Source organism: Sturnira hondurensis, unplaced genomic scaffold (assembly GCF_014824575.4).
Source record: "Sturnira hondurensis isolate 20B ecotype Veracruz unplaced genomic scaffold, ASM1482457v3 Scaffold0014345, whole genome shotgun sequence".
Lineage (NCBI taxonomy): Eukaryota > Metazoa > Chordata > Mammalia > Chiroptera > Phyllostomidae > Sturnira > Sturnira hondurensis.
This window is the reverse complement of record NW_028086976.1, coordinates 196,265-221,439: the sequence shown is the minus strand read 5'-3', so window position 1 is coordinate 221,439 and position 25,175 is coordinate 196,265. Positions and strand designations below refer to the sequence as shown.

The window sequence follows — 25,175 nt, the reverse complement described above, 5'->3', positions numbered from 1 at the left end:
GCTAATATCTGAAAGTATTGGTTGTAGGTGGAGCTACAGCGAGGACCTGCCCCTCTCTACCTCTCAGCTAATCGGGGTGGGTGGGGTGTGGACTTTCCTGCTGGCCCCGCCTCCAGAGCCCTGGGCAATTTAGAGCCGCGCGCCGGTTGGGAACGTAAGATGGCGGAGTAACTAAGCAGCGGTTGCTATTGAGTCTCTGGCCTGACTTCAGTTGGGGTCTCGGCAGCAGCAGTTATCGCTGAGCAAAGAGTACCTAGGGTAATTGGCCAAGATGCCAAATATCAAAATCTTCAGCGGCAGCTCCCATCAGGACTTGTCCCAGAAAATTGCTGATCGCCTGGGCCTGGAGCTAGGCAAGGTGGTGACTAAGAAATTCAGCAACCAGGAGACCTGGTAAGGATGAAGTTGGGACCCCGACTGGCCTCACCTGCCCAGGCGGCAGGAGCGATACTTGGGCAGCAGGGTGGCAGAGGGAAAGGAGCCGCCGATGAGTGCTGAGCCACGGGGTGTTGGGGGAAGGGTCAGCTCTGATGCTAGCGTGCTGCACGGGCTGTTTCCGTTATTTTACCTATGGCGGGAGGGTCACATTGGTTCTCACTGTGTGATGGAGTGGAGTCAAGATTGAGTGTAAGGCGAAGCTACTGGGTTTGAATGTTGATGGCTGGAGGACCCAGCTCAGGGATAGTAGCTTCCCAAAGCGATGGGAGGGGAAAGACACTTCGCTTCGGCTGTGGAGACACGTGGCTTTGTCGCTTCGCCGTTGAGCCACCTAGGCTGGACAAGTGCATGTTCACCTCTTGGACCAGCTTGAGTGGGCGAACGTGCTGAATCCTTCTGGTGTTTTTTCTAGAATCTAAGGAGTTTTTAAATTCGAAATTGTGTTGGCTGCGGTACTGAGGGAAATGAACATGTGCTGAGGGCGCCAAAATTACTACTGAGGACTTCCTTAGATTGGCGAGCGTTGGCTCTTCACATCTTTAGAATCTTAGGCTTGGAGCCATACTTATGTTAAATCTAGTTGATCCGGTAGGGATTGATGCATTAACTCTGCATCCTGATTGCCAGCATCTCAGCTTGAGCCATCCAGAAAACCTTAAAGAAACTTAATCCGGTAGTTGTTGACCTTCAGCAGTGCAGCAACTGGTACAGATAATACAAAAGCGTATTTTTTAGTAGCAAAGTCTATCCTGAATTTGTCCACTTCTCTTGGCACTATGGGAAATTTACTCAGCAGTTTCGAAAATTAAGATAATTGAGGAAAGGTAATAGAGTGGAAGACATGGATCAAATAGTGCGTTGCAACTCGATTTTTTTCTTTGCCTTGCTAGTTAAGCTTGTTCCTTCCCCCTTTCCATTCTCCTCCTGCACCTTGAGGCCATCTTAGAGATAATTTGGGTGTCTTAGCCTTTTCATTCCCATTCCACCTAAAGGTAGAATTGTCTGGTTTTGATAACCTACTTTGTGTTTTGTTGTTATCCCGATGATCAATCAGAGCAATACTCACAGTATTACAGTCAATCTATTAGGGGAAAGTTTACAGCATACCTAATGATTAGTTAAATAACATTGCTTTGAACATGTTTTCCTAAATGCTTTTATTTCCATTTTTCTGTCTTTAAACTTATTACCAAAGTTGTTATACTTTGTAGACCCCACTGATAAAAGCATGCATCTGTAGTGGACCTCTTCCTTCTGAATGCTTGGTTATTGTGCCACTGGTTGTGATGCAAATGATAGTGTAAATACTGATGTCATCTGTAACCACTTAATACCTTAGTCAAAAGAGGCTAGCCAAGGTGCTGTCTTTAGCTTTTACCACACCGTTATGACTCATGGGCTGTAATAAAGAAGACAAAACAAGACCAGACATTTCAAGTGACAGTATAGCTAGGGAACAAGAATGATTTTAATTTAGAGGATTTTTTTTTGTTTGGGTCCCCTTATAGAACATTGGTTATTAAATCCTTTTCTTGTGCTTGTAGGAAAAATATAGAGACTTTATTTTTCATTGTGTTAAGCCTTCACCCTCTGCATAATGCAGCACACCAGAACTTGAGGCTATATTGGGAGAGAGGAGGGAGAGAACAGCTTCATTTTCTACTGATTGATTTATCTGAATTTATCAGCAATCCCAATCTACCTTTCTGAGATGTAAGACTTATTTCATTTTTATCTTTTAAAAGATTTTATTTATTTTCGAGGAGGGAGAGAAACATCTACTATTGCCTCTTGCATATCTCCAACTGAGGACCTGGCCTGCAATCCAGGCATGTACCCTGACCAGGAATCAGCAACCTTTTGGTTTACAGGCCAGCGCTAGATGCACCAAACCACACCAGCAGGGACCTGATTTCATTTTGAAACAACTGGACAGTAACATGTGTGGAAACATTGGATAAAATTAAGCCCAATGTGGAAAATTGCTGACAGTTTAGGTCTCTCTGTTTCTGGCTTAATCATTAGCTTTTTGGTTTCTAAGATGTTCTGAAATACTCATTGAAAATAATTGAATTATGTTGCCTATGGAGCTTCCCTCCACCAACCTTAGGCTTTTAAAAAAAAAAAAGATTTAACTTATTTTTTATTTTTAGAGAGGGGAAGGGAGGGAGAAGGAGAGGGAGAGAAACATCAATGTGTGGTTGCCTCTCCCAGTGCCTCCAACCAGGGACCTGGCCCTCAACCCAGGCATGTGCCCTGACTGGGAATTGAACCAGCGACCCTTTGGTTCACAGGCTGGCACTCAGTCCGCTGAGCCACACACGCCAGCCAGGGCACCTTTGGCTTTTTCACACTGCAGAAATGATAACTGGAGCCCTGAGTGACTCTTGGGATTTAAAGGTCATAGGCAGGGCAGTGGGTGCTATGGGTCATCAGATGGGGAACTGCAGAGCCCATCCTCAAGTGAGACAGTTTTGATATTTTCTGCAGTTTCACAGAATCTCAGGGGTTGATGCTGTCCTGAGCAGAGTGGCTTTTCTTCTGAAGTCAGGATCATCCGTTGCTGTCCGGTTATTGAAGAAATGTGCATACATATAGGTAGGATATCACACAAGTACTTAAGAGAGGTTAAACCTTAGGCCCTTGACTCAGAGAACCTGGATTTGAATCCTTAGCCTTTTTTTACCTCAATAGTCTGGTCTGTAAAAAAGAATCTACCCATAGAGTTATTGTGAGGATTGAGATAGGACTGAAGTTCTTAGAATGTCGTTCAACACAATAATAAATGTTGGTAAGAAGGGGTGGTGAAGGTATTGCAGAAAATATGAAAAATATAGAAAATGTTGAGTAAAAAGACATTCCCCCCAAATTCCACCACCCAAGACAAACTGTTCACTTTTTGATGTATGAACTTCTAGATGTTTGTGTTTATATGCTTTTTCAAAAATATAAGACACATAGCTTTCTTCACTTAGCAATATATTTTGAATAGTTTCTCCCCTTAATATTTAGTCTACATGGCTTTAAACACTATAGTTTGTCTTAGGGTTTTACCATAACTTTAGATAACCAAATCCCTATTAGGTATTTACAATTTTGATCTAATGCTTTTAATATGAAGACCCTTGAATGTAAAACTTTGACCATTTCTGATTACTTTCTTGGGGTAAATCCCTAGAAGGGAAATTATTAGGTTAAAGGGTATATACCATTTTTAGGCTTTTGAATAACTATTGCCAAATTGCTCTCCAGATAAGTTGAACTAATTTCCACTTTCACCAGTAGTAATCACAATATTGATAACAATGAATATGTAGTGAATACTTAAAATGTGCTAGTTCCAATGCTAAGCTCTTTATGCACATGGCATATTCAATCCTCTCAACACTGCTGTGAGGAGTTACCCATACTATCCCTGTTTTGGGAATGAAGGAACTAAGATTCATAGATTAAGTAACTTGTCCAATTCTGGGTGTTATTTTTTCTTTAAAATTTTTGCTAATACAATATCTCATCTGATTTTTAAAACTTGAATATATTAAAATTTTGACTTGATTCTCATCAAACCTTGGTTTATTTGGTTATTCTGGATAGGCAGAGATGGGAAAATTTTTATTTTTGGTTGCCTAGGATTTTCCTAAGAACTATATACTTTAGTTAACCCCATGTATTTTGCACATTCCAAAATCTGTCTAAATTCTTGAGATTTTCTTAATACCACCTGCTTTTTAGATTCACTTTATTTCCTTTTTGTATTTCTTAACATTCTGTGCTCTTTGGATGCACTTATACCTGATGGTAAAGACAGGGTGAAGAAGAAGCTAGTTTTCTCATTGGATGGACATAGGCAGTCGTCCATCCTCTCCAGAATAGCTGGGAGACAGATTGGCCCAAAGACATTTGGAAAACACACCATTAGCTAGATGGGAAGAACAAGGCATGTCTTTAAATTGCTAAACCAGGTCTTCCCACTTGGACCCTAGAATTGTATACCGTAGATTATGTTAAGAGCAAACAGGTTTTAGGCACAACTGTTGTACCATCATTGCCTAACTTGTCTCTTAGACTTAAAGGAAAACATAATTTTGAGGATTCATTGAACTGTTTATTGATCAAGCTGTGTAGTCTGGGTGTAGTTTATGAGCTTTGTAAGGCTTTATGAAAGTCTTGAACCCTATAATACTTAGGGAGGAAAGAGATTGGTCTTCATTAGTGAAGTAAAGAGTTATGCACAGTAAAACAGGCAGTGTCTTAGTTTCCTTGCACTACTTTATGTTGAATATAGTTAAGAAAATTTTAAAAGTAATTAATGCATTCCTGGTCATAACATCCTTCTATGAATGAGGGGAAGTTTTAGTCCTTAGTTTAGCTTTGGAAAATGGCATAACTGTTGGTTATCATCAAATAAAGACACCAAAATGGTACTAGTGATTGTGTTGGTGGTGAGCTGGTGATTCTTTTAAGAATTATTTTTCAAAACTTATGTGCTGTTGGAATATGATTTTTAAAGGAATCACCTCTGTTAAAGCTATGTATTTAGCAAATACTCTCTGATATTTAACTTGGCAGTGGTAATTTTAATATTTTACCAGCATTCAAGAAAGGATTTGAAGTGTGTTTCATTAGAGTACATATACAAAACGTTCATTAAGTAGATACATCAGAACCCTTATAGTAGGGGTGTCAAACTAATTTTTACCAGGGGCCACATCAGCCTCAAAGCTATATTCAAAGGTCCGAAATAATTTTAGGACTCTGTAAGTATAACTACTCCTTAACTGTTAAGGAGTTGAAATTACATTTGGCCCTTTGAGGGCAACTACAAGGCTGATGTGGCCCTTGGTGAAAATGAGTTCAACACCCCTGCCTTATAGAACAAAGGACAGTAGTAGTTGTGCCAAGAATCTGGCATAAAGTGATTATGGAAGTTTAGTGTTTGTTACTTTACTTTGTTATGGAAGTTACTTGTTTGTTACAATACAGTGTTTGTCTGTATTCCTTGCCTCCCTGGCAGCCAAAGGGGTAAAGGTATGTGCAATTGATTATGTAGTTTTTATTTTCATAAAACTCTTTGGATACTTCCAAGCACAAAATTCTAAGAATTCTATGGGTAGGATCCTTAAGTAATGATACTGAGTAATGTAATGGACAATATAAGCAATGTTGTGGTATTTTTTATACTGTCTCTGATAGTTGACATATTTGTAAAGAGAGATAAACCATAATGGTCTAAGCATGTTGTTTCCTGGTCTTGATAACAAGAAAACTTTAGAATAGATCATTAGCTCATCCCTAATACATATTGGATCAATTGTCAAACTGCTGTTTACTCGCTCTTAAGCAAACAACTTGATTCTGGCAAGTGACTGTCTGGAGCTCAGATGTCTGTATACTTGATTGAAACAAGAGCCATAGGCTCCCCATACCAGATGTCAAGGACACAGTTGACTTCTTATATGAAATTAATGCACTTGACTTTTGTTCTCCCCCAGGGAAGTGGAGATTTTCGTCAAGGAGGTGAGGTATAAGGGATGATTGTGGATAGGATTAAACTTTTCTTGAGTTTTGAAGTTATTCAAATACTTGAAGTACTAGCTCAGGACCCTAGAGTTGTGCAAGGGACTCTTTTAGCCTAGAATCTCTCAAAGAGCATGGAATGTTTGTAAAGTAAAGGAAATCGGAGAAGTCCCTTTAAACTACCACTGCCTCTTATTTGGGCCTAGCACAATGCTCACCTTCCAGAATAGGCTCGCCTCCAGGAAGTGTTATTTAGTTCTATTTGTGTTTTTTAAAATTTTAATATATTTATCCCAATATACTCAAGATATTAAAATTTTAATGTAATCAATACAAAAACTGGTACATATTTTTACTTTTCTATATAATGTCTTCTCAGTAGGGCATGCATTTTATATTTATGGCATCTCTCAAATCAATTCCTCAGTCATACTAGCCACATTTCATGTTCTCAATAATCCCATGAGGTCAGTGTCTGCTATTTTGGACAGTGCCATTCTAGGACCTACAGTTTGGGGAACATGCAAGTTGCTTTCCAGAAAGCCTTCCCTGGCTTCCTGCTGCCATCAATTTGAATTTTGAAGAATGTCTTCAGAAATCAATTTTGGCATTTGGCTTAGTTGAGATTGCTAACATATTCAGTGTTTCTTAACTTTGATATTGATAATAAATAAATGTCAGGTCAGCTGGGTCCACAAAATTGCTATAATCATTATGCTGCTCAGTATCACTATTACAGGATCCCACCATAAAATTCTTTATAGCTATCACACCCTGTTGGGCCCATCAAATTGTAGTTCTACCCAAAATTAAGTATCAGTTGAATATCTATAAAGTGATATGAGCAGATATATCAAAGCCTTTTGAAGAAATATGTTGGACCCACTTGCCTCTAGTGTGAAGTGGGTTACTTTTTGAGGGACAACAAAAGTCAGTCTTTTGAATTTTCATAATAAGCCTGCAGAAGGTTCATATTCTGTCTAAAGTGAGTGGATCCAAGGGGCAACCTAATCCTGAGGGATATTCATTCATTCATTCATTCATTCATTCATTCATTCTTTGTGTCATATTGACACTGGCTTGCTGGATATATAGATGAGCATTACACATCTTGTCCCTACCTTCATAGAGCTTGCATTCTGGTGGAGTACAGAGACAATAAACAGTTGCATAAAAAATAAGGTGATAAGCCCGGACTGGTGTGGCTCAGTGGATTGGGTGTGGCCTGTGAACCATTGGTTTGATTCCAAGCCAGGGCACATGCCTGGGTTGCAGGCCAGGACCCCGGTTGATGGCATGTGAAAGGCAACTGATCAATGTATCTCTTCCACATCGTGTCTCTCACACACTGATATTTCTGTCCCTTTCTTTCTTTGCTCCCTTCCCCTCTCTCTAAAACTAAAAATTAAAATGTAATGTGATAAGAAATTTTGGTATTTGTTTCTGGTTTGTTTTTACATTTTGCTTTTATTTTTCTTGCTTTACTATATAAACTAACACCATTCTAGAGGTGGGATCCTTTCCATTGTTACTAGGATTGGAAAGAAGTGATATTAAATAGTAATTATCACCTATATTAGCGTCTTCTGGCAATAAGTGATCTCCTGCTGAGGTATTTTCTTGATCAATAGGTGGCATCAACCATTGTGATTTATGCCCTGTCTTCATGTACTGCACACACACACACACACCCAAATGTGCACCCACAAACACCTCCACCTAGAGGATTAATAGGGAAACGATGTTCTGAAGTGTTACTGAGGTTATTATTTTTATTTTTAAAAATATTTTATTTATTTATTTTATACTGAGGGGAAGGGAGGAAGAGAAGGAGAGAAACATCGACACGTGGTTGCCTCTCATGCACCACCTATGGGGGACCTGGCCTGGCCTGCAATCGAGGCATGTGCCCTGACTGGTAAATTGAACGAGTGACCCTTCAGTTCATAGGCTGGTGCTTAATCCAGCTGGTGCTGGAGCCACACCAGCCAGGGCCTAGATTATTATTTTTAAATTATAAGTTATTATTGGTAAGGTTCCAAGTATAGATATTAATTTTTTCACTTTATGGTAAAAGATAGCCCTACCCTATAGTTAGAGTAACTTCCTGTGGGATTGTTGAAACAAGACTTACTAATTGGACCATAGTAGAGTTAGCATAGAATGATGGCAAGGACCACATGTGTTTTATTCTCTGTTGTGTCTCTGGCACCTAGCACAGTCACTGACAATGGAACAATTTATATTTGTTGAGTGAATTGGCCAATATGGTAGATTTGGTACTGTTTGCTGTAGAAGGCATCTTTATGGAGTAGTAGTGATTCAGTCATTATGATATTTCTACTTTTATTATATATGGGTTGTGATACTCACAGATGTTATATCAAATTTGCATTCATGAACTTCCAGTCGATATGGAGGTGTAGGCAGACATGGTTCACCTCTTCATACAACCACATCAAAATTACAACTAAAATATAGAACAACCATCACTCAGAACCATCAGAATTTGAGTTGAATGGAAGTCTGACAACTATGAAATAAAAGAAACCACATCCATCCAGACTGGTAGGAGGGGTGCAGATGCAGAGTGGACTGGTCTCTCTCCCAGGTATGATAGATAAAAATTCAGGAGGGAAATCTCAAGAGTGAGGAGTCCTAGAGTCCCAGCCCCATACCAGGCCCCTTAGCCCAGTGTTCCAGTGCCAGGAAGATAAGTCTCCACAACTTCTGGCTGCAAACATCAGCAGAAATTGAGTCAGTGGAAAAAACTTCTGGAGCTTCAAGCAGTTGCTCTTAACCCACACACTAACTCATCTACTCAGACTCACTCCCTCTGAGCTCATTCGCTCTGGGTCAGCACCAGAGTGGTAGCTTGAAGAGCACCAGTGGTATACAGGAGAAACTGAAGTATCTGGCATCAAGACAAGCGGAGGCCATTGTCCCTTTTCTAAACCCTCCCCCCACACAGCCAGCAAGCTGGTGCAATAGCTGAGACTCCATCAACTTGCCTCACACTGTTTGACCCACCTTGAAGATCTCCAGAGACAACATCCCTCCCACCTTATGGGCCCACCCCAGCTGCTTTTCCATATGAGTAGCTGGTCTTGACTCATGGTTCACAACTTCTTAAACCCTATCAAATAAGCTACAGCTGGCCTCAGTGAGCTTCAGTCCCAGGACTAGCAGCAGCCAGCCTAGATGCACAGCTTGGCTTTACCTGGGAGTCTCCAAGCCCGGTGCAAGTAGCAGCCCTCTCATATTACTTTATATCTAAGGCAGGATGGTCCTGGGGAAAACAAAGGTAGGGGTTGACCTTGGCATGCACCATCTGGGAAACCTCAGAACCTGTGCATCCAATGGACAGCTACAGACCACAGTGGAGCACCACCACCCTGCCCTTGCACAGCTGATCCTCCCTGGAGGGCTGAGGTTGGTGGTCAGTGGTCCCAGCCAGTCCTTGCAGCTGACTGGCCTGGGTAAATCCCTCCCATTGATTTGCCAACAGCAACCAAGGCTCAACTACAAGAGGAGGGTGTACTTAGCCCACATGAAGGGCACACCTAGAATACCCAGCTTGGGTAATAGGGGAGGCTATGCCACTGGACCCTACAGGACACCTAGTACATGAAGCTATACTACCAAGACATGGAGTCAAAGCAGCTCTGCCTAATACATTGAAATAAACACAGGCTGCCCAAACGAGGAGATGAACATGGCCCAAGTGATAGAACAGATCAAAACTCCAGAAAAAGAGCTAAGTGAAATGGAAATAAGCAGCCTATTAGATGCAGAATTCAAAGTACCAATTATAAAGATGCTTAAGTGGGGGGGGGGGGACTCTGCCCACAGGGCCCCCTCCAGCTGGCACAGATGAGAATAAGTCTACCAAGACATGATCTGCTTGGGGAGGAAAGGTGGTCAATCTCTCAAAGAAGGGCCAAGAGCCTTTTCCTCCACGGGCTTGTATTGGGTTCATTTTACACAGGAATAGAGGTAAAGCTCATTAATCATTGTCAGGCAGTAAGGATCAAACAATAGATAACATACAAAGAACTATGAGGTCTTATTCTGAGTCAGGGTCTGTTAGCTAAGGGGCTACAAAACTTTGGGAAACAAAGCCATTTTCTGCTCGGACCCTTATCATTTGAGAGCATTCTTAGCAAAGCAGGTTTTACAGTATTTTATGTATTCTTTCTTAGGCCTGATCACCTGGGGAACCCGCCCTTTCCAGCACTGGGCTGTACTACCCTCTGTCATTGTTTCAGGCTTAAATTAGGCAGGGGAAGTAAGGCAGCCAAGAGATTAGGAGACTTCTCCCAGACAGAATGAGGACTCGGGCTATGTCGAAGCCAAGGGGCGAGGGTCCATCACCCCCTTTTGCTATAGCCCCCCAAGTCCTTCCTTGGGGCCTCCCCATGATTGTGCCTGTCTTAGGTCATTCCCCCCTTGGGGAATATTATCTGTCATTGGCTAACTGATCAAGCATTAGGTGCCAATTATGGATGAAGTAAAAGGAGCAGAAGCAGTGCTCCTGCCAGGGAGATAAACTTTGTCTCCTTAATGGCTTATGGTCTGAAGGTCCCTCACTCAGCCTTAGCCATGGGGGGTGGGTTATAGCTTCTGAAATCAGGCATGGCGGTTCCCAACACTTAAGGAACTTAGTGAGGACCCCAGCAGCATAGGAAAAATCCAATCTTAAATGAAGGATACATTAATTAAAATCAAATTTGCATTCCCATGTCTCATACCTGAAATAAAATTATGATTCAGTTACTTGTGAGTACTTTAGCCAATCTTTTTCATATCACGTCCTATGTAAAAATAGGTAATATTTGTATAGTGCAGTGGAGTAAACTGAGGTAGTAAGCTGCTTCTGTTACAAGGGCCCTTCCAGGTGATCTCCTGAAGTTTCAGGTGTTTGGTGTTCACATACAGCTATAAACCATTCATAGCATACTAGTAGAAAGCTATGCTTTTTTGATCTGTCTGTAGGAGTATGATGCTCTAAGATATATTGTTTTTGTTGTCCTTTTCTGGTTTTAGTGTTGAAATTGGTGAAAGTGTACGTGGAGAGGATGTCTACATTGTTCAGAGTGGCTGTGGCGAAATTAACGACAATCTAATGGAGCTTTTGATCATGATTAATGCCTGTAAGATTGCTTCAGCTAGCCGGGTTACTGCAGTCATCCCGTGCTTTCCTTATGCCCGGCAGGATAAGAAGGATAAGGTAGGAGGAGAATCTCCCTAATTAAAAAAAATGATTTTAGTCAGGGGAAGTATGAGCACTTGCCCAAAGTTATAAAACTTTTTCCTTAATCATCAGATATGTATTTAGAGAATATTTTAAAATCACATTCTCTTAGGCATTACCTGGTGTTTAAAACAATTGACATGTGATTGGTTTATATAAAGCAACACATTTGTAGTATGTGTATTTTGTTCTAGTCATCATATGTGACTTTTGGTTAGTTCATTGCTATTATTTAATTGTATCAGTAAGACTAAGCACCAGCTCCCATGGAGTAGAATATTTTTTGAAACTATTGCAGATCCCCGGGACTCTTCTGGTATTAGAGTTGTGATGTTTTCATAAAACGTGAAGTCTGTTCTCATTACACACACACATACCCCTTGCCTTATTTATCTGGTATATTAGGGACTCAGGTATATACATAAAACTTTGCAGATCTGTTTTGTCTATTATAATCAGTTCCCAATTTTTTTTACATACAATGCATGGGAAAGGCCAAATATTTTTATCCCAATAGAGCAGGGAATAAACTTATTTTCACCAGTGGCCACATCAGCCTTGCAGTTGCCTTCAAAGGGCTGAACGTAATTTCAATACCTGAACATCTAAGGAGTAGTTACATTTATACAGTCCTAAAATTATTTTAGCCCTTTGAAGGTAACCTTGAGGCTAATGTGGCCCCTGGTGAAAAGGAGTTTGACACCCCTGCAGTAGAGTATAGTGCTCCTACAGAGTATAGAGTAAAGGGCATGGGCTTTGCCATTTTACAGTGCAGCAGATGTATTTACCTATTATTTAATGGATTGAGGTTGCTGGAAGGTTGACCTTTAGATAAGTATGGGAGCGGTATAATTTACAAAGTAAACTATAACATAACATGTTAGATGTTATTCAGGTTTGAGTATGTATATGTTAAGATATTTTAATAACAATGTCTCAAAGAACATTAAATCTGCCTAATTTAATTTGAGCATTGGAAACACTTGACTGGGTTGAAAATATGTATGTTAGGAAAAATGAAAAGTAGGAAGGTGTTTCCTGTCATGTAACATGTATCCCAAATTGGAAAAGTGACATTCCGCTTAATATTTGTGATAGATTTTGATCTACTTGAAGTCAGTGGCCATGTCACTTTCTTTGAATTTCCTGGTAGGCGAGTGCCTTAAATATAGTAGGTACCCAATAAATAAATGCTTTTTGTGCAAATGAATTGCTTCTGAAATTGGCTTTTTTTTCTTCGTCTCCTCCATTTAGAGCCGGGCTCCAATCTCAGCCAAGCTTGTTGCAAATATGCTTTCCGTAGCAGGTGCAGATCATATTATCACCATGGACCTTCATGCTTCTCAAATTCAGGTATCAATGGAAATTAAACATTAGTTTAGGTTTTTAGGGATTAGAAAGGGAAGAGGACTGATAATGCTGAAGACTGCAGAGAGCAAAATATTCCTCAAATACAGCTCAAATAAACTAGATATTGACAATATTTTAAACATTCTCATATTGAGCTTAGTTCATGTTCTTAGTCACTTGGAGTCATTGGAAAGGGAGGCAGTCATGTTTTCTGGGAAGAGTGTAAGTTTTGGGATCAGACCTAGTTTGAACACTGACTCTGGCACTTAATACTTTTAAAACGTTTGGCAGGTTATTTAATTTCTCTGAATATATACTGCTTTGCTATTGTGATTCTTAAGTAATATGTTAAAGTCATAGTATAATGCCTGCTCGTGACAGTAGCCAAATAAGTGGGAGTTGTTATTGTCATCATTAAATTTAGAGCCACAGATATTGGAACCTATTTTCTAACATAAACCCAGAGTAAGGGGAGCAGAATACTACCTTATGTGTATACTTTTTATTTACTTCTTTTTTCTTTTTCTTTTTTAAATATATAATCTTCATTATATTTTTCCGTTACCATTTAGTCCCCTTATATCCCCCATCCACTTTTGATACTTTTTAAAGTGGCTTTCAAATCATTGTAATTAGAGGCTTATGGCAATCCAGTGAGGTATATAGGGCAGGTGATTACCCATTTTATAGAAGAGGAACAAATTAGTTGAACAACATAACTAATCTGTAGCAACTAATATTAGAACATAGATCTGTTTTCTAGTTACTTTCTGTGACAAGTTATTATAAATACCTTCCAGTAAGTTTATATACTATACCATCTCTAAATGGTTTACCAGTTAGCTTTTGTTCCTTAGCATAAAGCAGTGGATTTTATTATCTCATGAGTTATGTACATTGGCTGGGCAGTTCTGGTCTCAGCTGAATTTGGCCATTTTTTCCCAAGGGCTCACTCTTGTGCCTATGATCGATCAGTTGTGGGTTAGCTGAGGGCTGGCTTTGTCCATTGTGGCTGGGTTCTCTTGCATAGCTTGGATCCAAAGAGGCTATTTGTACAGTCTTCTACACTGAGCATACCTTCTAATCAGTCTGAATGTTCCAGTAAGGTATTCTTTGGGCAAGTCACTGTTCTCGTTGGTCATTCACAAATGAAAGAGAAGGGTATACCTTAGACTCACACAATGTTACATGTCAAATTCATTCAATAAAAATAAATAAATAAATGGAAATGGAAGATAAGGAAAATGAAGCAAAACTGACCTAGTTTCTTTCTACAGGGCTTTTTTGATATCCCTGTGGACAATTTGTATGCAGAGCCAGCTGTCCTGAAGTGGATAAGGGAGAACATCTCTGAGTGGAGGAACTGTACTATTGTCTCACCTGATGCTGGGGGAGCTAAGAGGTATGGTTGAAATTCATATTATGCTCAATGTATTGGGAGAAATAAAATAAAAATTAATATACTGGGAAAATCTTACTATTGTCATAAAGTCATTTTTTTATCCAGGTGACAATTTTTAAGTACTTCAGAGTGGATGTACTGATAACTAGGACATAGGCTGGATATAGTTTTACTCCTCTTCCTGGCCTGATTTACTACGTTAAAGACAAGACAGCAGCAGAGGGGCCCCAAATAGTTGGGTGTTGTGGGCCTGCCTGTAACCCATTAGTAACTCGGGGCTAGTGACATTGATAGAAGCCTGTTAAAAAGGGAAGGAAATATGGTTTTGAAGTGAGTGGCACCTGCTGTCAAACCACATAATAATAGTGGACAAGTAAGCATTTATACACTTCTTAATGCTGTTGTTTGTTAGACCATTTTGGTCCTTTAGATAAAAGTATTAAGCAGGAAGGAAAATTAAGCATGGCAATTTTATTTAAACTCAAGACCTTAACATTTAAAACGAACTGCCAGGGATTGCAAGTTGTAGTGCTTTATAGCTCATATGGTTCTGACTAAGCTTTTGATTTCCTTAGCGGGTCACTCATTAGTAATGCATTCAAAAGTGAGAGACATGCTTCTTAGCTCTTCATATGAAGAGTTACAAAATACAGATGATTTGGAAAAGCTAATTCAGATCTCTTTAATAGCCTTCAAATCTTCAATGACTGTTTCTCTACAAGTTCTTTATTTCAGTTACTTCAACAGTACTGATAAGCTGAGAACTTGAATTCTGTTATTCAGCCAGATGCCTTTTTTAGGATCAGGTAATCACAGTTACCTTTTGGAATACTAGAGATACCAAAAATAACCCAAAAATATCCCCTAATGGTAGTTGTCATACTTGTCTTAACTCATCATATATTGTTTTCACATCTTGCCATGGGAGTTAGAAAATAGTCACATTCAAAATAAATAATCAAGCAGGATTTTCTTTCCAAAGTTGAAAACCTGCTTTTATTATCAATAGACAATTTATTGCAATATGTTTGTTTTTATTTGTAATTTTATTATAGTGAAGGAGGGGTTTCAAAGTGAGTGGCCGTCACTTCTGTGTTGGCAGGATTTTTTTAGTAGGGAGAGATCACTGTGTAGTTATAACTTGCACATGGTTCTCCCCTCCAAAGGCATAGGGAATGACTTTTTCTAGCCCTTCATGCTGTATTAATCACTGAGTTTGTTGGCTATTTTGTGTGGAAAGTTTGGGATGCTTGAACTAATTGATCATGCATTTGCCTTGGATAAGTAATCATTACAAGCAGATTGGTTAGTCTTGATGTTCTGTGCCCATGCAGTAATAGTAAAATGAACACAGGGTGTGGTTCATTTAGATCAAGGTACAAATATTGCCTATCTGTGGTTCAAACCTTGTGTGTTCTCTATTATATGGTTACAGGTTCTCCCCTATATAGCACAAATCAGATATGTGACCATCATCACAAGGGAAACAGAGCATAATATTCTGGTGGGATCAGTACATTAAAAGAAAATAAAAGCACAGGTCTCATCACTTATGATGAGGATGGCACAGTGGAGCATGGATATACTGCCACCGGGACAGTGGCATTTATACTGAATGGATTTGTATTTGAGTGAATGATATGGCACTTTGTCACCGGACAGATTTGTCTTCCATCCCACCTTTTAGTCTGCTTTTTATTATCTTGCAAAAAAGAAAAAAGAAAAAAAGAATCTCCTGTTTTGATTTGGAGGTACTTTGTACAGCAAGGTGACCAGTTTGCCTGGTTAATTAGTATGTAACTTTCTTTCTAGGAGTTGTTAAAGGAACTCCCAAGCTTGGTGTCCAGGTATAGTTGACATAGATAGTTTGTGCATCCCCGAGGGGAGTGTGATGAGGGTATAGGCGCTGGAACAGGCTGAGAGCACTGCTATCCTCAAGTGAGGTTCAGGTTCACTTCTTACCACATCCACATGTCAAATTGGGACAGTCTGCATTCCTGCCATTAGTTAACCAAGTCTTCTCTCTCCCCTTCTGCTGCCAATCCATTAAATGAATGTGCCTTAGCATTATACCACCTCCTGGAACTGGTGAGGGCATCTCTCTAGCCCCTACTGTAATCCAGAATGCATATAAGGTTGACTGATACATTTATAAACTACTCTCAGGATATAGAGACATTAGTTTATAAAACCCAGTTTGTGGCCCTGGCTGGTGTGGCTCAGTGGACTGAGTGCGGGCCTGCAAACCGGACAATTGAGGTTTGATTCCCAGTCAGGACACATGCCTGTGTTGCAGGCCAGTTCCCAGCAGGGGACTCATGAGAAGCAACCATACATTGGTATTTCTCTCCTTCTCTCCTTCCCTTCCCCTCTAAAGATAAATAAATAAATAAAATCTTTAAAAAAACCCAGTTTGTGATGTCAATAAAATAACTGCCTTCTTCCGGCCTTGGGAACTATTTAGTTTCTAGGAGTATTCTCCCCCAGAAAACAAGCTCATTCTTTAGTCCATTTATTTTTGTCTTAGGAGCCACACATACCCAGGTTTCAACTGCCAATACCCTATTTTGCAGAGTTACCTCTATTGCAGACCGGTTGAATGTTGACTTTGCCTTGATTCACAAAGAACGGAAGAAAGCCAATGAAGTGGACCGCATGGTGCTGGTGGGAGATGTGAAGGATCGGGTGGCCATTCTAGTAGATGACATGGCTGACACTTGTGGCACAATCTGCCACGCAGCTGACAAGTGAGTGCCAAGCTGTAGGGCTTTTGGTTAGAAGTAAAAAGCTGACTTATGTGAATGCCTTAAGCCTACTGATTCTTTCAGAAACTGAGAAACTGAAACTGAGTGGAAGGATGATAACTAGCTTTGGGAGTTTTTCCTCACCTTAGGCTTGCATTTCAATATGTATAACTTGATGAATACATCTCACCTTTTCTGAAACTGAGTGGAGGGATGATAACTAGCTTTGGGAGTTTTTCCTCACCTTAGGCTTGCATTTCAATATGTATAACTTGATGAATACTCTTCCCCCTCCCCCGCAAACTTCCTTAGTGCTTTTTTCTCTTTATTGTGCTAAATTATATATAACATAACATTGGCCATTTTGAGTGTAAAATTCAGTGGTGTTAGCTATATTCATATATATATATGATATATATGTGTGTGTATATATATATATATATCATATATTTCTGGCTATTTTGTATGCAGTGCATAAATCATATATAGTGCAATTATCACTGTATTTCCAAAATTTTGCCATTGCTCTGAATACTTTTGATTGTTTTTTGTGTGTTTTAGTGAGTTAAAATGGAAATACATAGGCCTGTGCAGGCAGAAATAATATTCTCATTTATATTTTACATAAGCCAGAAACCCTGGTCTTACCTCTTGAGTGTTCATTTTAGCTGGTAATACCTTCATTCATATTACTTCTCATTTCTTGCCTGTTCTAAATTGCCTTCCCTCTCTTCACCCTGCTACCAGTCACCAGTCTCTTACTTCCCCACTCCATCTTTCTTTTTTTTTCTTTTTTAAAATATATTTTATTGATTATATCATTGCAGTTGTTCTATTCCCCCCCTTCATTCCCCTCCACCCGCACACTCCCTCCCCCACCATTCTCCCCCCCTTAGTTTATAACCACGTGTCTCAAGTTCTTTAGATTCTTTATTTTCCCCACTATTCTTGCCCTCCCCCCTATCTATTTTCTACCTACTGTCTATGCTATTTTCTGTACCTTCTCCCCCCTTCTCCTCCTCCCACTCCCCTGTTGCTAACCTTCCATGTGTTCTTCATTTCTATGGCTCCACTCCTGATCTAGCTGTCTTCTTGGTTTGCTTTTGTTTTAGGTGTGGTTGTTAATAACTGTGAGTTTGCTGTCCTTCCACTGTTCATATTTTTCATCTTCTTTTTCTTAGATAAGTCCCTTTAGCATTTCATATAATAAGGGCTTGGTGATGATGAACTCCTTGAACTTGACCTTATCTGAGAAGTGCTTTATCTGCCCTTCCATTCTAAATGAAAGCTTTGCTAGACAGCACAATCTTGGATATAGGTGTTTGGATTTCATGAGTTGGAATATTTCTTTCCAGCCCCTTCTTGCCTGTAAGGTCTCTTTTGAGAAATCTGCTGACAGTCTGATGGGTACTCCTTTATAAGTGACTGTCCCCTTATCTCTTGCTGCTTCTAGGATTCTCTCCTTCATTTTAGTCTTGGCTAATGTAATGATGATGTGCCTTGGTGTGTTCCTTCTTGGGTCCAACTTCTTTGGGACTCTCTGAGCTTCCTGGATTTCCTGGAATTCTATTTCCTTTGCCAGATTGGGGAAGTTCTCCTTTATTATTTGTTCAAATAAGTTTTCCACTTGTGGCTGTTTCTCTCCCCCTTCTGATACCCCTATAATCCGGATGTTGGAACGTTTAAAGATGTCTTGGAGGTTCCTAAGCCTCTCCTCATTTTTTTGAATTTTCATTTCTTCATTCCTTTCTGGTTGGATGTTTCGTTCTTCGTTCTGGTCCATTCCATTGATTTGAGTCCCAGTTTCCTTTCCATCGCTATTGGTTTCCTGGACATCTCCCTTCATTTCAATTAGTTTAGCCTTCATGTGTTCCTCTAATTTGTGACTACAATCCACCAGTTCTGTTAGCATCCTGATAAACAGTGTTTTGAATTGTGCTTCTGAGAGGCTGGCAATTTCTTGGTCACTCAGAGTTATCAGCTTTGGGACTTTGAGTTCTTCTTGCGCCATCTTTCGGGCTGTTCGTGCCTGTTCTGTAGCAGGATCAGAGCCCTAAGGTGTTCACTAGCGCAGGGCAACTAAGTCGCTGGGTTGTGACGCTGTATGTGGGGGCGGGGTCAAAGAGGGACTATGGCGTCCCGTCTCCTGCTGCTGCCGTCACCGGGGCCCACACGTTTCGTCCCACTGCACGCGAGTGTGCCACCGCCGTCAGCCCTCACCCCCCGGGGCCTGTGTGGTCCGTCTCACTGTGCGCGAATGTGCGACCGCGGTCAGTCTCCCCCACACCCCAGCTGGTTCCGGGCTGCCTGCGCGTCTGGGTTGGGGGACCTGTCCTGCCCGACCCTGCTCGCTGCTGGCTCCGCCTCTCTTACCATCCCCGTTGAACGGTTAGATGTAGTCGGACTTCCGTATAATTCAATTTTCTGTCCTTTGGTTGTGTCTTTGTTTCTCCAAACCTTTGTTGTATTCAAACTTGGTTGTGGGAGAAGGCACAGTGTTTCCACCTATGCCTCCATCTTGGCAGAAGTCCCCCCACTCCATCTTTCACATTGCCTTCCTACTTGCTTGTCTTCCTAAAACTAAGGTCTGAACCTACCACTCCTCACCTTTAAAACCTCAAGTGGCTTCTCATTGTGTGAAGTCCAAGCCACTATGGATAGCATTGTCTGTCATAACTTTTTTTTAAAACTCTTGAGTGTGCCTTGCCCAGGCCCTGGCATTTGGGTGCTAAAATGGTATTTGTGTACTAGATGAGTCTTGATTTTTCTCTTGGAGTGGATATTCATAAACTGCCTTTTGCCTCTTTGTATTAGCAAGGCAATGCTAATTGCTATAATAGATCAACTCCCTGAAATGTTGGTGGCTTAACATGGTAAAATTTCTTTCTCATTCATGGCATAGTCCAATGTGAGCATTCCTTTTTCAGTCATATGGCACTGCACCTTTAACATGTAGCTTCCAAGATTACTTTGAAAGATATTTTCATTTTGGCCAGCCAGAAAGGGAAAAGAGCATGGAATATTGATTACCCATGGAAGATTTTTTTTCAATACTCACCCAAAGATATGTTTTATTTGAGAGAGAGAGAGAGAGAAACAAACATTGATGTCAGAGAAAAACATCAATCAGTTGTTTTTGGAGAAAAACATCAATCAGTTGCTTCCTGTATGCACCCTGACCAGGGATTGAACCTGCAAGCATTTGCTGTATGGGATGATGCTCCAACCGACTGAGTACCCGGCCAGGGCTACCCATAGAAGATTTTTATAAGCTCAGCCAAGAAGTGGTGTACATTGTAGCTGCCTGTATTTTGATAGCCGGAATTAAAGTTGCATGGCCACACCTAACTGCGAGGCTGGGAAATGTAGTTCATCTGTGTTCCCAGAAAGAAGAGGTGGTGGATCTTGCTGATTGCAGCATTCTCACAGTCCTATTATATGAATCCAGACCTATTCAGATAAGTTCTTAATCTGGTTCTCTCCCCTTGATAAGGACTGAATTGTGGCTCCCTAAAAGTTTTGCATTAAAACCCTAACCCCTTCAGTGTTATAACATTTGGAGACGGGACCTTTGGGAGGTATTTAGATTTATATGAAGTCATGAGAGTGGGGTCTTGATGACTGGATTAGTACCCTTCTTATAATAAGAGACCAGAGAGCTTTCTCCCACCTCCCCCTCCATGCATGTGGAGGCCAAAGTAGTCAAAGAGGTCGTGTGAACATTCAGTGATATGGCAGCCACCAATAAACTTAAGAGAATGGGCCTCAGAATGAAACCTGCCTTGCTGTCACCTTGATCTTATACTTTTCACCCCCCAGAACTATGAGAAATAAAATTCTGTTTAAGCCACACAGTCTGGTATGGCACCCAAGCTGACTAAATAAATCATTTCTTCCTAAGTCAGGTACTACAGTGACAGTAAGATTAATCAAAATCACCTCTGCTTTTTCCTATAGACTTCTTTCAGCTGGAGCCACTAGAGTTTATGCTATCTTGACTCATGGAATCTTTTCTGGCCCAGCCATTTCTCGCATTAACAATGCATGCTTTGAAGCAGTAGTGGTCACCAATACCATACCTCAGGAGGATAAGATGAAGCATTGCTCCAAAATACAGGTGAGGATGAAATTCATGTGGAACAAAACTCCACCGAGTATTCAGGAGGTGGTTATACATGTTGAATTTACTAGAAGGTTTCTTTTGACTCAAGGATTTAGTGTGTCATCAGGATCTGTGATCCAAGAATAAAAAATCCACCCTGGCTGGTGTAGCTCAGTGGATTGAGCACAGGCCTGTGAACAAGAGGATCGTGGTTCGATTCCCAGTCAGGGCACATGCCTGGGTTGCAGGCCAGTTCCCTGCAGGCCAGTTCCCAGCAGGGGACATACTAGAGGCAACCATACATTGATGTTTCTCTCCCTCTCTCCTTCCCCTCTAAATATAAATAAATAAAATCTTTAAAAAAAATCCCATGCTTAAAAACTCAGATTCTACCCTGGTTGGTGAGGCTTAGTGGATTGAGCACAGGCCTGCGAAGCAAAGGGTTGCCGGTTCAATTCCCAGTCAGGGCATATGCCTGCCCGGGCTGTGGACTAGGTCCTGGTTCGGGGCATGTAAGAGGCAACCACACATTGATGTTTCTGTCTTTCTCCCTCCCTTCTCTAAGATAAGTAAATAAAATCTTAAAAGAAAACAACAACACAGATTCCTAGACTTCAGAATTTTTGAAGGATGGACCCCAAGAGTCTACATTTTAACAGGCTCTCTCAGTGACCATGATACTCACTCAAGTTTGCAAGTCTGTGTTTTATACTTTGTGTGTATGTCACTCTTAACTATTGGCCCTCCCAGATGTAATGTGAAACCTTTAAACTGAGGGTTTATTCCTTAGAACTCCAGTGTTTCTCAGAGTTGCTCTGAATCAAACTAAGTTAATTACCTAGTGTTCTTGTTAAAATGCAGGGTTTTGTTTTGTTTTGTTTTTATCCATCCAAGACCTACAAAACTGGAGGTACTGGGACCACTGCTTTCAAATAATTCCCCAAGTAATTGTTAAGTTCTCAAGTTTGAATGCTATTACACTAAAAGAGAAGGCCTTTGCTTAATTTAAAATCTATACAATAATCCATTAGCTTTCTGAAATATGTAGAATTGGGGGGTTGATATTTTTCTTAAGAGATTTTTTTTCAGGTTAAATATTCAGTCCTAAAAAGAATTTAAATGTCAACCCACTACCATCTTAGTGAGTCTGATTCAGAAATTTTCCTCAATAAGCCTTTTAACTCTGCCCTACATGGTTATATTAAAGATGTTATGAAGAATAGCTGGGTGCAGGCTCACAAGGGGAAACAACACAGTGCAGCAATCTTAAGAGGAAGAACTCTCATTAGGATACTCATCAGTGTCTGCAAATTGGCCAGTCATCTCTATCTACATGATACTAACCTGGTGTTTTTCATGTTTTTGTAGGTGATCGACATCTCCATGATCCTTGCAGAAGCCATCAGGAGAACTCACAATGGGGAATCTGTTTCCTACCTGTTTAGTCATGTCCCTTTATAATAGAATAACTTCTGAGGCTTTTAAAAAATAAAGTGAACCCCGACCCTTGTTTTCCCATGGTGTTCAATGAAAAATTCCGCAGAAGACCCAGCTTGCTCCAGTAGCTTTCTATATCCCATGCCAGGTATATTAATGTTTCTCTAAAATTAGGGAAAGACAGATGGAGACTAACTGCTCAGATTTCCTACCTGCATTGTCTCACTCTGGCTTCTCTGATTTTGTGAGCCTTGCAACTTTCACTATAGCTCAACTGCTGCAGGATTTCAGGTTTTGAAGGGTGGTTGTGTGGGGGCATTTATGTGATTGGGGAAGCTCAGCTTACTTTCATGTGAATGCTTCAGGGTTTCATTGGTTCAGAATTACTAGCAACAAAGCCAACCCAATCCCCCATGCCTGTAATGTGTTACCTGTTCTCTAAGGTCTATACTAAATTACAAGAGCCCTAGGCAGCCCAGAATCCAGCTCAGGTGGGGGCCTGAGGTAAGGCAGCACACAACTGAACAGATGCTTCTTGGTAGGAAAAAAGCTTGATACATCACCCTCTGCTAGGGAACTGTTGCTTAGTCTCTTTTGTGCCTGTTTCTTTTCATTTAGTTTGACACTTTTCCTGGCCAAATACCCTCTTGGGCCCAAATCACCATCCTACCATAGTCTTCTGGAATGCAAACCTCACTTTTTGCTCTGCATTGTTTAACATTTACATGAGATGTTTTGCTATAGCTTAATCTTCCTTAGCTCACTACCACCATGGTAGCAGGTTCTAGGTGGTGTCGTAGTGCCTTTTGATTAATTTAAGTATTTAATTTTTATCTTCTTTTATCAGATCTTTTGGCCTCTCCAATGACTTGAGCTTTCTGTTAAAAAGATTGATGTTAGTAGCTCTTGTAGAGGAAACTAATAAAGTATCTGTGTTGTGTGATCGTGGGTTTATATCATATCTGTACTGCTCTCTTTGCCGAAGCGCCTTGCTGCCCGATGATAGTTCTTATTTTTTGTTTCTAAATTATTAGCTGCATTGTTAAGCCAAGAGGAGACATTGACAACAGTTTCATATGTATAGTAATTCTATGCATTATACCTCAACTGTAGGATGTCTACAGGATCTGGATGCCTGCTGGATCTGGATAGTAATTAGGTCTTAAAGAGAATAGTTTCTGTAATTTATTCACTTTGAGCCAATTTTGCCCAACAGTAAAAGTGTTTCTTAATCAGTAGTTGACACATATCTGGTTATTAATTGCAGCCCTTCTGGACAAAAACTGTGGAAGCTAAATGTGCAAAAATTAAGAATGAATTATAACACATTCTAAAATTTTAAGCAACTTTCTTTGTTTATCATCAAATATGGGCATTCTTTCATTTTGGGGAGCTACATGCTTCTGGAACTTTATGAAAATTGTTCACTTATCTTGGTTCTGGTTTTGTTTTCTTTGTATTTGATTTGAGTATTGGGATACGTATTTTACAATGAGTCTTTTGAAAAAAAAAGTGATTCAGAAGAGAGCAAAGTAATCTATGACTCTCTAGCCCTCTTTTCACCCAAAATCTTTGCTCTGGGAGAAGCTGATGTGGAGCATCAATGCCATAACTTGCTGATTATGCTATTTCCTAACATATTGGATCAGTTGGTCAAGGTTTAGCCATGTCATAATATTTTGACATAAAGTTTCTACTGTGGGTACCCTTGGTTAATGTAGTTCCTTGGATGAGGTTTTGAGGTCATTCAAGAAAGGATCTCAGTCCCTATTTTTTTTATTGATCCCTATCCCTGGGGGAAGGTCAATATTCAATTTCCTGTGAGACTTAGCAAAGTGCCCTAATCACCTCCAAGGCCATTCTTATTTTCTCCAGTGGGAGAGCCAAGTGTCCTGGATGGCAAGTAATTCTTCACTGGGGAAGAGGAACAGACCTGTTGAGCTGTGAGTAGGCAGCACTGAAGCTGAAGGGAGCTGCAGTGAAAGCAGTTGAAATTACCCACGAGAGCTATATGATTGTTTCTGAGCAAAAAGCATCACTAGGTTGTATTTCACATTCCTTCACCTCCTCCCACCCTCAGAACCAGAGAAAAGGAGATTAGTTAGACCAAGGCTAAGCTTATCAAGTCCCCAAGCTAATGCCTTAATAAAATACTAATTTCACCTTAAATTGGACTGTTAAGTTTTTTCCAGATTTGGAATGGAAGCACTTTCTGCTAAAGGGTTATTTAGCCCCTTCATTTATGTAGTTCTTAACCTGGGGGTAATCAGGATCATGAAAAGCATGAAATTTGTTAAGAAAGTATTATCTCTCCCATTGACCTGCCCTCCCATCATCTCCTGAGTAGCCCTTGATTGTAGAGGAAAGAGAAGAGGCCTCAGGAAAGGAGCTGGTTTCTTGGCACCTCCCCCACAAACTCCTAAAGTGAGAATGAAAGAAGAAAGCCCTGCACCTACTGCCCAGGGCCCACCAGAGTATAGACTACTGAGGGAGGAAGTTGCCCTATTTGTGGAAAGAGCCCTTTCAGTCAGGAAATGGAGCCAGCCTCTGAACCTCCTACCTTTTAGCCAGATGCTTCTCAGTTGATTGGCTTCTGGAGCCCTGAGGCCTGGGTTCCCCTGCCTCTTGTTTGCCTTTGTGGCGCCTTTGCAGAGGATTTGCTTTCATTGTGCTTGACAAGGCCTTTTGCATCCAGTGCAAAATATGACTAAAACAGGTTCTGTTATAGAAGGGTCATGTGTCTTTGGAGTCCTCAATATTACATGGAAACTGAGGTTACCAGAGTTATCTATACAGTCCTCTGCATAGCTACCAATGGAGAAAGGAGGATTAGAATGAACACAACCATGGGGTTGGAACACATACCACATTTAATTCACACTTCATTTCCAGGCTAAGGATTGACCAATCATGTGTCTATTAGTCATTTTG

General features: G+C 40.5%; 1 protein-coding gene across 1 annotated transcript; it reads left to right on the top strand.

Annotated features, from left to right (window-relative positions):
• Positions 1-103: 103 nt before the first annotated feature.
• Positions 104-23,187, top strand: PRPS1 (phosphoribosyl pyrophosphate synthetase 1). The gene is made up of 7 exons (XM_037062784.1): positions 104-393; positions 11,002-11,185; positions 12,464-12,562; positions 13,837-13,961; positions 16,535-16,708; positions 20,663-20,822; positions 22,176-23,187. The coding sequence occupies exons 1-7, from the start codon at positions 272-274 to the stop codon at positions 22,266-22,268; spliced, it is 957 nt and encodes a 318-aa protein (XP_036918679.1). The 5' UTR covers positions 104-271; the 3' UTR covers positions 22,269-23,187.
• Positions 23,188-25,175: the final 1,988 nt, after the last annotated feature.

What these genes read in the sequence shown, in the direction of transcription:
- PRPS1 (XM_037062784.1), top strand. Translation starts at nt 272, where the DNA reads ATGCCAAATATCAAAATCTTCAGCGGCAGCTCCCATCAGGACTTGTCC. An exon ending in GATGCTGGGGGAGCTAAGAG is followed by an intron (nt 13,962 to 16,534) that starts GTATGGTTGAAA and finishes CCTATTTTGCAG; the next exon opens with AGTTACCTCTATTGCAGACC. An exon ending in ATCTGCCACGCAGCTGACAA is followed by an intron (nt 16,709 to 20,662) that starts GTGAGTGCCAAG and finishes TTTTTCCTATAG; the next exon opens with ACTTCTTTCAGCTGGAGCCA.